The sequence below is a fragment of the Megalops cyprinoides genome, chromosome 24, assembly GCF_013368585.1.
Source record: "Megalops cyprinoides isolate fMegCyp1 chromosome 24, fMegCyp1.pri, whole genome shotgun sequence".
NCBI classification, from domain to species: Eukaryota; Metazoa; Chordata; class Actinopteri; order Elopiformes; family Megalopidae; genus Megalops; species Megalops cyprinoides.
In genome coordinates this window covers 15,875,519-15,889,872 of record NC_050606.1, presented here as the reverse complement: position 1 = coordinate 15,889,872, position 14,354 = coordinate 15,875,519, and the positions used below count along the sequence as shown (strand labels likewise).

Sequence of the window (14,354 nt, the reverse complement as noted above, 5' to 3'; positions counted from 1 at the left end):
TGTTCTGAACTCATCTTCCTTCTGTGTGGACAACCAACTTACGGAGTAATTCAAGTGAAAAGTAAGACATTTAAAAAACAATAACGTATATGTACATATCCAGTATTTCCATATTATTAGAGCATGGTTTTTTCTTATTTAGTCAGGGGCATAACACTTTAGAATGGCTCATTAGAAAAACAGGGTGTTGGCAATGCCACTGAAAATGGATGTCACAGGGGATATGATTTGGCATTTGTTAATTGTGTGGATTTCACCAGCTTGGTCCGGCTGAGAAGACAAACTCCAATGAAATGATTCACAGACCAAGAATTTAGTTTATTTGTTTATTCAGACAAACCCATTATTGCAAATACAACATTAAATAAATGACAAAATAAAAGCTCTTTCAGAATGGGAAAGAAAAATTGATCTGTATCAAGGATATTAAGTCCTATGATTTGTACTGCTGCAGATATGGGCATTAAAATGAAGTTGCTAAGTGCACACCACTGTTTGAAATACGTCTTCCATTTTGTTTGGAGGAAACCGACCTATTGCGAAAGCACAAGGGTGCGATTCCTCGCATGGTGCAGATGGTTCAGGTCACCAGCAAATCAGGATGCAGTATGAGGTGGAAAGGGGAGGGGCACCTTTAATGCTGTTTCTGCATGCTTTTGAAAAGATCGCTATGGAGACCGAGGGTGGGTGGGGGATTATGAGCTGTGAGGAGATGGAGGAGTCCGCAGGGAGTTCTGGGTGGTGGCGTCTGGAAGATCTTTATATGTCATGCGTCTGCTTGTCGATTTTAGATTTCAAGTGCTCCTTGTACGCCAGGATGTCCCTGTTCCATTTGGTGATGGTCTGCTTCTCACAAACCCAGATTTCCTGAGCCACCTGTGGGAGAAACAGCAGCACCACTGAGTCTGCCATACTGGAAGCTTCGAAACCAAAACTTGTTGGGGGGGGGAACATAACATGCTCCAACACACTTGGAATAAAAGAGCTATTAGGCTGTGCACTAGTGGTCAGACACTCCAGTCATGTGGCCTGCGGACTCAATGTTCATAACCTAGGCCTCAACAGTCCTGAGCAAATCTGGGGTCAATTGCATTCTAATTGAATCAATTCCGCAAATGTACTGAAATCCAAATTAGGAACAGAAAAACCTGTCTTCATTTCTCTGAAGATTTTTCCAGTTCAGAAACTGAATGAATTCATTCCCTGAATTAACTGAATTTAAATAGAACTGTCCCCATCTCGTCTCAACTCCATCTGAGTTTGGAATGAGACGGGTTTGACCTGTAGCTGAAGGGAAAGGGTTGTGGCTAGCCCGCTGCCGTTAGCGCCGCGTGCCCCGTACCTGCTGGATGAGCCTGAAGTCGTGGCTGACCAGCATCATGCCTCCCTCGAAGTCGTTGATGGCGTCGGCCAGGGCGTCGATGGTCTCGATGTCCAGGTGGTTGGTGGGCTCGTCCAGGAAGAGCATGTGGGCATTCTGCCAGGCCAGCCAGGCGAAGCAGACGCGGCACTTCTGTCCGTCCGACAGGTTCCGGATGGGGCTCACCTGCGGGCGCGTGTGCAGACACGGACGATTAGGGTTAGCCATGCCTTCACCGCGTGGGCAGGTGCGCTGCCATTTCAGTCATCACTCTACCCACATCCACCCTCCAGGAGCGGAAATTCTCCCACCCACTTTGACTTACGGTAATCAGGAAGGAGTTCTCTCTGGCATTAGGGATGGGCTGCTGGGCCAGGCATCTTGCCCATTTTCAGACGTGTACACTTTGGAATGTCTCTTACACAAGCAAACGGTGGCATTAAATAACACTTGCTACTGCCATCATTTATAAGAGAAAAGGGTGAATTTCCTCATAATTGTTTTCCAAAGCATCACAAACTGAGCGACTCAGTAACCGCTGTAGCCAACTGACAAAAACTGCACGCTACAGTCGCTGAACGCCAAATTGCCATTTTCATTTCCCCCCCATTTAATACATGTGGACTTGCGACCCTGGTAAGCGCCTCTCTGAGAATAACGAAACGGTGTGCATCAACTTCTCTTCATAGAATCGTGTCTTTGGTGGATTTTTTCAGCTGCGGAGAATGGTGGGCGACGATTCCAGCTGGGCTTGCGGCCCCGGTCCATACCAACACTCACGTTTCAGTCACAGACTGTTGTTCATCGATTTGGCACTACCACCTTTAAAAAGTTTGTCTTGTCCTGTGTGCACCTAAATGAGCTTCACCGTTCTGTGTAAAATCATATTTAAGCTTTGCCCCCTTTGCTAGCTAGCCTTAGGATCTTCTGTGAGAGCATATGTACACCATAGAAGACTGTGGTAATTATTCAGACAATGATAAACAAGCAGGTGTGCAACACTGTGGTTATTGGCAGCATGGGGTTTCCTCAAGTTAAATACCAAAACTGTGCCCATCTCTAGGTGTTATGTTTGCTTTACTGATAAGAAAATAAAACAGATGTACTTCAACATCAAGAAGAGTAATCTTGCAAAGCAAAGGTGGGTAAGACTAGTAGTGAAACTGGCACCCACCTCAAAGGAAACTATAGTATCCCTTTAGTAATGACAGTATCCACGAAGAGGGAATTTCACAATGAAGCGGGCCGGTTTTCTGCCCACGCCCGGGCCCGAGGCGCTCACCTGCTGTTTCCCCGTCAGCCCGTAGCGGCCAATGATCTTCCGCATCTCCTCCTTCTCCTTGATTTCGGGGTAGCACTTCATCATGTACTCCAGGGGGGACAGGTCCAGCTCCAGCTGCTCTGTCAGGTGCTGTGGTTGGGGGGGGGGGGGGGGCAGCGACAAAAAGGAGCATGACGTCACGCGTCAGTGGCCTACTGGTCTGTGCTTACGTTTTCACATTTACTTTTTTACTACTCATTCAAGATTCTCATTCATAGGGACTTAAGTGGGTTACAATTCAAACACGCTATAATTCCAGTGAAGGTCCGTATGCTAAATGTATGCTAATTTTAGCTTTGAGGAAACGGCGATTTAACGTTAAACATAGCAAAATGTGGTGGTAAAAGCTACGAGAAGCTTAACGCTGATGAAAACAATGAACCATGTAATGTAACATGCGCGCTACATAGCATAAAATAAGTTACGTGAGAAAGGGTTAATGGTTACATGACATTACAGTTGCTTAGTAGACGGTTATCTGGAGGGACTTCCCTAGCTTAAAATCAGGGCTGTAGTGGAGGCTAAACGCAGTTAAACGGCATTTGCGCACCTCCTACATTTCTGAAATAGCGTTTACGCACCTCTAAATAGTGTTTACGCAACTTTAAAATCTGCTCGTTAAGTTTCCTATTGTTTTACCAGCGCAAGCTGTAGTATATTCAAAATCACGGGGCATTATCAGCATTTACGGTGTCTGTGACCAACCACATCGTCTTGCGGCAGCCGGGCTCGTGACAGAGCCGTAGAATGGGGCTTGCTAACCAGCTAGCTATCTAAGGTTGACTAGCGTTACGTGACAAATGGATATACAGCCATTTCTTAAACGTGAAAAAAGCAAGCCTCCTCCTGTTGATGCCAGCAAAAGCGATGTGATTTATAGTCTTTAATCTTTAGCAATCTGTTTGAGAGTCATGCCCCCCACACACATACATTGCGGAATGTTCAGAATTCCACTCTAGGTGCAGTTTGTAATTTCACACTTTGTACTACTGGCTGCTCTGGGTTGTTTTCAGGTTATTATGGGATGTCCTTTGACTGCTTCATAGTTTCACACTCTCTTTATGGTGGTTCATGCACTTCATTCTATTTTTATTGCTTTCATACTGTCTTTCATAGTTTCATACTGTCTTTGTGGAGATTAATACACTTCATAGACTTCAACTGTGTTTATTCCTCCCATAGTCTTGTTTAACAATGAATTCCAGCTTCACCTTTTAAATATGTGGAACCACACAGTAAGGCCCCAGGAAACACCCAGTGATGCCTGGCAACATCCTAGGAACCACCTAATGGTAGCCTATAACTATATTGTTATACAAGTGCTGTATTGCTCAGGACCCAAGCACTGGGCGATATTTTTTTTTACCACTAAACCCCTGCTTAAAATTGTGTACCTTATCCATTTATTCAGCTGGACATTTACTGAGGCAAGTCTGGATTAAGTACCTTGCCCAAGGGTACAGCAGCAATGCCCCAGCGGCAGAATCAAACTAGCAAACACCGGGCTGTGAGCCCTGCTACTTGCCACTGCGCTGTGCTTACCTGGTGGTACCTGCCGATCTTTACGTGGGAGTGCTTTCTGATCATGCCATCTGTGGGGAGCAGCTGGGGAAACATGCCGTGAGAACAATTAGGAAATTGCTGCAGGCGCTTCACCTTTGAGCCACACAAACTTTCACAAGGAAACGCATACCACCATCCAGGCGGTTATACATGTGTTATTTATGTCGACAGAGCAATTTTCCAGTTCTTCCACTTAAGTCATTTATATTTATATTCATGTCTTCAAAGAACTCTTGAATGATGTCATCTTAACAGTCTTGGAAAAATGTTTTTTCTAAGGTGCTGCTGAATCGTGCAGAAGCCATCGGCAGCGAAGGCCGCAGCGGGGCCATGGGGCGCGGGGGCGTACCTCTCCCGTCAGCAGCTTCAGCAGCGTAGACTTCCCTGCCCCGTTGGGTCCCACCAGGGCCACGCGCGTGTCCAGGTCGATGCCGAACTCCAGGTTCTTGTAAATGTAAGGCTGGAAGGAAGGACGAGTCACAGAGTGAGCGCCGGAGTTTCCGAGCCACGCTACGCTACGGCGCTACAGAGACAGCCGTCAATGGGGGGCGGGGGGTAGAAACTCACCGCGTCATCGGAGTACCTAAAGCTGACGTTCTGAACCATGATAACCGGAGGGGGGATCTTCCCACAGGGAGGAAAATAAAATGACAGGGTCTGCCAGGAGAGGGGAAAAAACAGTGAGGCCAAAACACATTGAAAATACCACTGCGCCGGCATCGTACGGGAACGCTACATGTTCAGAGCTCTCTCTGCCGGGGCTGTGCTGGTAGATCAGTTACACGCTTCGGTCTGGTTTTTGTCAACGCGCCGCCGCGCTGAGAACGCACTGCTTGGCGGCGGCGCTACAATTCGGCCTTTTGTTTACATCACGTCGCAGCCCCAGCCCCAGCCCCCGTGGGACATTCGTCCCCTTGTGTGTGACCCCCGCCAGCCACACCGCTAGCTCAACAGACAGGGAAGCTCTCCAGATGGCAGGTAGCTGCCCCGGGGGGGTCCTGTTGTAGGCGTTACAGCGGCTGCTCTCACCTTGTCATTTACAACACGCTCGGTCAAGCCGGATGCTACCATCTTCTGCAGGGTTTTCTCTTTGCTCTGCGCCTGTCGGGCTAGCTTGGCTGAGCCGTGACCGAACCGTGCGATGTAGTTCTGTGGAGGGAGGGATACGGCGTTCGTTTTTGTTGTATGTTTTCACTTCGCTGCAAATAACTACAGAGATCTGTTCCAACGAAAGGAATCGCTTGCAGTAAAGCCTCCTAACCGGCTCTCCACTGCTCTCAGTGGAGCCGTGGGATGTTCCGCTTTGAGCCACAGGGTGGCGGAGTTTACCTTCATGTGTGCGATCTGGTCCTGCTCCCAGTTGTAACGTTTCATCTGATTCTCCTCCAGCTCCTCTCTGGTCTTCACGTACTGATCGTAGTTACCCTTCATTAAAAATAGAAATAGCTTTAATGACTCGCGTAACTCAAACCTTTCGCTCAGGTCGCAAAAGAAGGGACCCACTCTTAACTAGCAGCAACCAATTCCTGCATAAGCCACTCACTCAAGGCTTGCGCCTACACTGACCTGCATTAGCCAAGGTGCCTGGCTCTCCACACAGTGCAAAATACAACAACCAGGGATTTCACAGCACTCCCAGATACGGATCACTGGGAAAGTGACAACCTTGGTTTCCAGTTGACTTTTAGTGACCTCCTTGCAGCCTAGAAGGGGTCTATCACCCACAGGACCTGGTGTAATGTTACAGCACACAAATCGGCACAGCAGGCAACCCCGCACTTAGTGCTGCTTGGATGCACTGCATTATTTACTGATTGCAATGGGCTCCCTCATCCAGGGCGGCTTGCAATGCTCAGCCGCAATTTCATACCACTCATTTTCAGCTACCCCTTTATTCAGCTAGAAATGTAGCAGAGTAATGGATGTAGAGTTAGCATATTGAGCAGACAGGTATATAATACAAAAGACTGATATGCTAACTCCAACACCCGCCCTACCTACCAAGTCCTGCCATGTTCAGTCAGGCAGTTGCACACCTGCATATCTACACAGAAGAGAGGATTCAGATAAAAAGGACGAAATGTAAAGGTCGCCGGGGCTCCTACCGTGTAGTACTTGAGCTTCCGTTGGTGAAGGTGGATGATGTTGGTGCACACGCCGTTCAAGAAGTCTTGTGAGTGGGAGATCAGGACCAGGATTCGTTTAAACCTGGCCAGGACCCAAAAAACACACACACTTAGAACAGCAAGTTATTGTTGACTACCTCCAAACTGCTATGACAGGAACGTAGTAGCCGAATTCTGCCCAACGGCGCTAAATATACTAGGCCACAAACGGAAAATCCTACTGTGTTCCTCACAGTCAATCATTTACATTTGAAGTCAAAATCTACCTAAACAATTTACATTTTAAAGGGACTTTTATTCACAGAAAATGACCACAGGGGCTATGAAAAACGCCATGCACCACAATGGCTCCCTATGCAAACTGCTGCATTGCAGTTACCTCGAGCTGTTGTCACACCACGGTCTCAGCAGCCATCGTAATCGGAAGTGCTGACTTCCACACAAGAACAGCTTACGCTGGCAAGCTTTTCTACAGACCGTAACAGTCATAACATGCTACTGTGCAGAGTGATAACCCAGAACCAGTAGAACCAGTTATAGACTGAATTGCTGCGTTATGACATGTGATTACAGTGAGCGGTGAAGGGGAGGGGGGTGGGGGGGACTCACTAACTCAATAACTGGTTGAGCATTATGACATAACAATGGGATGTCGCAGAGTGGGTGGGACTTGCTGGTTGAGCATTATGACATAACGGCAGAATGCAGAAGGCGGCGTGGCACTCACTGTTTGAGCTCCTCCTCCAGCCACACGCAGGCGTCCAAGTCCAGGTGATTGGTCGGCTCGTCCAGCAGGAGCATGAAGGGCTTGATGAACAGGGCTCTGGAAGGGACAGAGGGGACAGAAGGGACACGGGGTCAGCTTCAGAGCAGCAAGCCCACGCCTCCGTCGTCACGCGGCTCAAAGCGAGCGGGCTTTGTCTCGGAGCTGCGCCGATCAGATCAACGCTTCGGGAGGGTTTTTGTCACCGCGCCTCCGCGCTGTGAACGCACTGCTGGGCGGCGGCGCTGTCATTCGGCCTTTCGTTACATCACCTCAGAGCAGCTCCGAGGAAGGCGCGACGGGGCGGAGCTCTTCAAGAGGCACCACGAACTTTTAAAGCATCTACACAGTCAGCACAGAGCGGTCGAGCATCTCCACGAGTGCTTGGCTGGTCTGACTAAATGCTTTCCATGGGGTTCAGTTCAAATGACTTTCCCACAAAAGAGATTCCAAAAGCTTGGAATTTACTTCTAGCCACAATGAGAGTCAATAAGTGTGGCAAATCACTGACACTTTAACGGAGATCCGGTTGCTCGGGAAAGTGCAATAGCAAAATCACTGATGCACAGATTTATAATACGCTAAAATACATAAAATCTGAAGTAAAACAAAAATTTATGTGGAGAAGACACATACGGCCATCCACATGTCAGAAGTGCAAGGCAAACAAAAATCCTTTCACTCACACACTGAAGCTGCTGTCAAATGTAGCGGATTGTAAGAATTGGGCAGGATAAATGGACATTTATCAGACGATATCAGTGTGCAGAAAGTGTTTTGCGGTCGGCGTTCCCGCAACGTTGCGGCGACGCGGGGGGGAGAACGTTTGGGACCCTTCTCACCTGGCGAGCGCGACACGCATCCTCCAGCCGCCGCTGAAGTCCTTGAGCTTCTTGCGCTGCATGGCGGAGGTGAAGCCCAGGCCGTGCAGGATCCGGGACGCCCGCACCTCCGCCTTGTCGGCGTCCAGCTCCTCCAGCCGCTCGTACAGCTCCATCAGCTTCTCACATTCAGCTGCAGGGTACATTCAGGGGGGTGAGAAGGGGGGGTTCTGACTAACGATCTGGACCTTCGCGCGGCATCATGGCCAAACTGCTGTGAATCGCTGTTTATTTAAAAAGCCTTCCTTCACAATAAGTCTTGCACCTCCTTTGAGGAAGTGTGTGGGGCTAGCAAAACTGCGTGGTTAAATGTTCTTGAGGTGAAGCTGAAGGCGGCTGAGGTTCTTCCTGCCACTGATGTGCAGTTGGCTAACTGTTCCTATTCTCCTGTTGTTCCACTGGGTTAGCACCTGCTTAAGTTGACATGGTGAGTCAAAGAGGTCAAAATGATGGACAACCGAAATGATTCAGTCACATGGTGAAATGATGACTAATGCATTATCTGTGAGCCGCTCCTGATAACAGCGCCTGCTAAATGACTAAATGTAATGTCATCTGCATTCGGATGAAATATGTTCTGGAGGAAGCAAAACCATGACATTAATCCCACTGATCACAAACAAATTAAACACCAACTCCACATTTTTAACCTTACCCCATGTCTATGCAAAATCACCTCAAGAATGTACTTTGAGGTGCACATCATTTGCCAAAAGGGAGAACGGGGGTAGTACAGAGGTCCACTCAGCTGAGACTTATTGGGGTCCATAATATATAAAGATGTTGTTGCAGTTTTGTAAGGTTTTGGTTTCTTGATGTACCTTGCTCCAACATTGCGTCACGTGACCAGCACGCTACACTGACATATCAGAGCAAGGAGATACTGTCCCACGCCTAGGAAGGGAGACTGCCACCATCCACACAGCTCCCATGGTAACGTGGACATCACAATAATTCAAATGGAACTGGGGCAATGGTAGCGCTTTACCCACTCAAAGAGGTGGAGGAAAAAGAAACTTCCTTCAGTAAGGAAAGGGCAGGGAAGAGCTCTTAACCAGAACAGGCACAGGAGCATGCATGCGGTGTGTGTGTGTGTGCGCGCGTGTGTGTGAGAGAGAGAGACTTACAGTCCTCGTGAGCGAGGCGTTCGGCCTCCTTCTCCAGCTTGATCCGCTCTTCGTCCACCTCCATCACGCACTGCAGCGCCGTCTTGTCGCTGGGCGCCATCTCGCGCGTCAGGTGGTAGATGTCGATGTGCTCGGGGACGGGCACCTCGCGGTAGCCAATCGCCGAGAGTAACATGGACTTGCCTGGCAGAGAAGGGGGCGGTCCGTCAGTGAGGAAACGCCAAGGACAGGAATCCTTAGCCTAGCAGGGCTCAGATGAGGATCCAGTGCGCCTGAGCTCTGAAAGGACTAGCTGCCTTTCTCTTCGCTCGCTCCTCATACTCGCACCTCATAGGCCTGCGCGCAGCGTGTGCGGTGCCGTGGCCAATCAGAGGCGAGTACAAAGAGAAAAGCAACTCACCTGACCCTGCATGTGCCCTCTTCCTAAAGGCGTTCCTTCTGAACAGCTGCTCACCAGTAATGAAGCAGGGAACCTCACAGACATTGACTCAGCGCGAAAGGGTCATGTATAAATAGTACAGAACATGACAGCAGTGGTTCAGGGCCCACAGAACACGGCTCAGACGTCACAGGAATACGCAATGTCTCACAGCCAAGAGCATGCACTGACACACCAAAATGGAAGTGAATGGATCCCCACAATGAGGGTGTCCTATAAGGCAGTTTGCTCCCTTGCCCTAAACACCAAGCTCCACTCAAGTGCAGCAGCAGCACCAAAAACTCTTTGGACCAAATTTACCACAGATGCTCCTGTATTTTACTGCATGCAAGAACATTTTTAACAGTCGCAAAGCAGTGACATCGACTTAATAAAAGTCCTCAGAGAAGTGGAAAAATGGCATCAAACAATTTGAGGACTGGATTTCAAGGCTCAATCAAATCAGAATCACCTCACTGATCTGGTAGGAAAATAGCATCAGACAAAGAAACATCATGTGATTGCTGATGCACAAATAGCCTGCTGACTTCAACTATAATCTATGTTACATTTAAATAGTTAATCGCTACAACTGTAATTTCAATGAATGTGAGAAGCTCATGTTAGATCATTTAAAGGTTACTCTAAATCCCCTAACAATGCTTTTCAATAATGGGGAAAGATCAGTGCACTTGTTTGTATTGTACCTCATTTGCTTTGGATATAAGCGTCTGCCAAATGAATAAATGTAACTGTAAATGGACATGAACTGGATGTGACTTTTTAAATTAAAAGGTGTATTGTTTAAACCCACTTGCAGATACATGGGCTATTTAAATTTTAACTAAGCAACTGCCCTACCTACCACCACATCATACCCTGTTTGTAGTATCTGAAGATATGAAGAAAATACACACATCTGAAAACATCTAAACGAAGCTGAACGACTTGGTAACGTGTATCGCATCCACACACATGGTAAAGGAATAATTTTCAGTTTTTCCCAGATTGGCCCATGGGCTTTTCCTGCTTTTTTCTCCCCTCTGGAAAACCTCTGTACAGCAATCTGGTGGTAAAATGCACTGTATTAAATAAATCCGCTGCTGCCGTTTGCTGCATAGTTGCTGTTCACAGCACTGCTATTCCTGTCGCATCTCCAAATACAATCGCTTCTGCTGTTGCCATGGCTTCATGCAGAGGTGCACATGTTCTTTATTTAGTTGCTCTTGTCCTGTCATGAGCAAAGGTGCTGCAATGGTAACAGCGGAGTCGGTCCCAAATGGACCCCGAAATAACACCTCGCCCTTCAAAGCATGTGCTTGGGTACGCGGGGCCCCGCGGGTACCTGTGCCGTTGAGGCCGATGAGGCCGTAGCGGCGCCCAGAGTTCAGCTCCAGGCTGGTGTCGCTCAGCAGCTCCTGCCCGTGGAAGGTCAGCGAGAGGCTGCTGATGTGCACGTCTGTGCTGTTGGGGTGGGACGCCAGGACGCCCGTCACCGCCCGCGCCTCCGTCTTCTTCAGCTCGAACTCGTCCATCTCCTTGGTCAGGCTCGCCACCCCTGCGGGACGGCAAAGAGAAGGCTTGAGGTTTTTCACCTCGGGCTCTCCTGCTAAGGTCCCCAAATGACATTTTTTGTGTTTAATAAAATGTTCAAACAATTAAAGAGATTTAAGCCATCACGATAAAAACGTTCATTTGAAATGCATCAATACATTAACAATCAAGGCTCCCATCCTTTAAGCGGACGTGGAATGAGTTCTCCATCTTCTCACCATTCTCCTCGCCGTTCTCAGCGCTCTCTGGCTTTTCCGCGTCGCCGTTCACCTCCTCTGGTTTCTTGGTGCGCTGGCGAGCCTTGGCAGCCTCCTTCTTCTTCGCTGCCTTCTTCTTGGCCAGATCGGACGGCATGGTCGCAGATCTCGGGTGTAGTTATGAACCAGACGTGACCGCAACCTGCGGGAGGAGGAGAGGCGATTACGGTCATCCTCTCCATTCGAACGCACGAACGCGTAACGATGGGGGGGGGGGGGTTACAGCATGCGAAGGGGTTAAGAACAGGAAGTAGCACGGTGTTCCTTTAAATGCAAATGTTGTGGACTGTTAGAAATCAAATGGACAATGCGAATGAAGAAAAGGTTCACAGTCCTTTTGAAACGAGGTGTCTTACGAATTGAAGATATTAAAATGTGAAATCCATTGAGGAGCATTTTCCCGGAGATCCCAAACACCCAGGAATTCAGAATGACCAAAAAGACTGATTTGTCCAAATACCAATCTTAAATTCATTTTTTTAAGTAATCCGGTTTAAAACCCTCACACCCTCCGCTAGCAGGCAATGGAAATGTATCGCTGAAGAGTTGTATTTACTGAATGTTAACTCGGAGAATATCATAGTTCCTGACTGAACGCAAACTGAAACATTAGGAGACGATCCCACTCGTGTCGGTAAACACTAAATGTGACCTTCCGAGGTGTCACATTTTACAGCTGGACGAGATGAAAGATGTGCAATGATTCTATGAACGACAAGTGAAATTTCAAGAACAGCTGCCTGGCCCTGTATTGCAAAGCTGTCTAGAACGACATAACCAGACAGCGCTGCGGGCGACGAGCCAACGCCATGAGTGGTCGGAGGCCGGCTAGCTACCTAGCCAAATTATTAGAACATGTACCCAAACATGGAAAAGGAGGCCCTTGTGCTTCAGTTTCCTTCTTCAGCACATCGCCAAGCTCTTCCGCTAGCTACTGGCATCAGCTAGCGACATCTGAAGCCGCATCAGCTTTAAAATGGCTTATTACCAACTATCTTATTTCCAATCTATCGACTTTAACTAGTTCACGCACTAAAACAATAAAACATGAAAACTGCTCATTTTACAATTAGTAGTGATACCCTCGGTTGTTAGTAACAGACAAGTAAGGCAAACTTGACCAGCTAGCCACCGCTAACAAGTTAGAACCACGTGTTTTTTTTTCTCTGCCGGCCAGCTTTAGCATTTCCAACACCATCCGCCGTTAGCTACGAATGTCGAAATCTCAGTTCATCGACACAGACCGTAGCTAGCTATACACGGTGGCAAACCTCTCAGTTTAACCAGACAACTGTTGTTAATTCAGGAAACCGAGTAACATCTTTGCAATACCTCAACCAGCCTCTCTTGCCACCAGGCACCATTGGCCACTGCACCGGTAGATCTACGGGCCTGTTTCTCAAACTTCGCCGGCCATCGCTACACAGGGTGTTAACAATCCGCTCTGCTGCTACCCAACATCTACCACCCACCCTTCCTTTATCACGGACGGTGTATGCATTTTATTATGGAGAGCGATCGCTCTCTGGGCAATGGATGCTAACTAGCTAAACGGCTGGCCCAATTAAGTGTTTTACCAAGCCATGTCAAGTAAAACAACACCAACCAGAAAACAGCAGTTAGCTTGGCTACCTTAAGGATCCTGGCCGAGGCGTATTTGCCGTTTGCAGTACAGTTTCTGTAAGTGGTATTTGAGCTCAGTTAAGAACTCGGTAAAACTGGCGATCGTCTCGAGTTAGACATTACAATGAACAATTCTGCTTGTCGACTATTTTTCTTGATTAATATCCTTCAAAACCACTCATCTGATGAACTCACCGGAAGAATTTCGGTTACAAACATCCAACGCCATTGTTGAAAAAAGGATAGCTACCATAAGCTAGCCAGCTACCACTTTTACCACACTAGGCCCCGAATCCAAATATTAGCGACCAACTCGGCTAACCAGTTAGCTCGTTTGCTAATTTTGCAAATAGCTAACGTTGCCTAGCTAACTGGTAACGAAGTTAGCTAATGCTATCAACACCGCTATCGTTTCCATGCTCGACAACTACAACAGTTTTGCCGTGAAGTCATATTGTATATTAACAAGTTAGCTGGCTAACAAATACAGACATAAATCAGGTTAGTATCTTGATAGCCATCCTAATTTGAGTTTACCCCCCCTCTTTGCTCAGTCACTGCGGTGTGCATCATGACTCCAGCTCCGTTAGATTGCCGCATTGCCCCTGATTTAGTCGCTAGCTGGCTAATCGAGCCTCTTTCACGATAAAATCGCCAGAATAGAGCCTTTTAACTGGACTGGAGAACTGATAGTCTTTCATAAGCTTACGCCAACGCTGTTGAATTCGTTTACAATTTTTACTGTATCCAAAAATAACTAGATAGCCTACCAAAATCTACCTATTTTCTCCTTACCTTTCCTCTTGGTCACCGGCGACACTGAGGGTGGAAAAAACCAAACGACAATCTCGCGTGCCCTCGATGCCGGCTTGACAACCAATGAAATTCTGAATATTATTGTCTTGAGTGAGGCGGCAATGTGACTCCGCCTTTTCCTTGGACATGCTGGGAAATGTAGTTTTAGTCATTCTCGTGGTCGTTGAGAAGCCCCACGCTTATGAGAGAAAGGAGCGATTGACCACAGTACAATGAAAGTACTGCTTTTGACAGTGTCTGAAAAAGAACATGTCCTATTCCAAGCCAAGTCCACGGTTATGTGTATGATAAAAGGAGCCGTTGATATCAGACGTTTGCTTATTCGAGCTGTATAATATCAAGAAACACCAGAATTATTATTGAATTTATTAACATTATTAATTTTTTCATAATACTAACTGATGGTGAAAATGTACCTCGAAGTTAAGAGACGACTTTAAATAACGCACGAAGAAAGTAGCATCTAACAATTTGCATGGAGCATGAAAGGGGACATTTAGTCAAACTGCTCTGGCATTTTGTCCTTAAGTTTGAGTATTCAAATA

General features: G+C 47.4%; 1 protein-coding gene across 1 annotated transcript; it reads right to left on the bottom strand.

Annotated features, from left to right (window-relative positions):
• Positions 1-417: 417 nt before the first annotated feature.
• abcf2a (ATP-binding cassette, sub-family F (GCN20), member 2a) lies at positions 418-13,865 on the bottom strand. The gene is made up of 15 exons (XM_036519363.1): positions 13,789-13,865; positions 11,332-11,512; positions 10,905-11,117; positions 9,142-9,324; positions 7,976-8,147; positions 7,098-7,193; positions 6,350-6,452; positions 5,574-5,669; positions 5,274-5,393; positions 4,812-4,901; positions 4,594-4,704; positions 4,224-4,286; positions 2,643-2,771; positions 1,343-1,546; positions 418-876 (listed from the first exon to the last, which is right to left on the bottom strand). The coding sequence occupies exons 2-15, from the start codon at positions 11,465-11,467 to the stop codon at positions 760-762; spliced, it is 1,833 nt and encodes a 610-aa protein (XP_036375256.1). The 5' UTR covers positions 11,468-11,512; positions 13,789-13,865; the 3' UTR covers positions 418-759.
• Positions 13,866-14,354: the final 489 nt, after the last annotated feature.

Coding starts and splice junctions, on each gene's coding strand:
- abcf2a (XM_036519363.1), bottom strand. CDS start 11,467: ATGCCGTCCGATCTGGCCAAGAAGAAGGCAGCGAAGAAGAAGGAGGCT. Junction 8,148..9,141: donor ACGCCTCGCTCACGAGGACT/GTAAGTCTCTCT, acceptor TGTACCCTGCAG/CTGAATGTGAGAAGCTGATG. Junction 877..1,342: donor ACTTCAGGCTCATCCAGCAG/GTACGGGGCACG, acceptor TTTCTCCCACAG/GTGGCTCAGGAAATCTGGGT.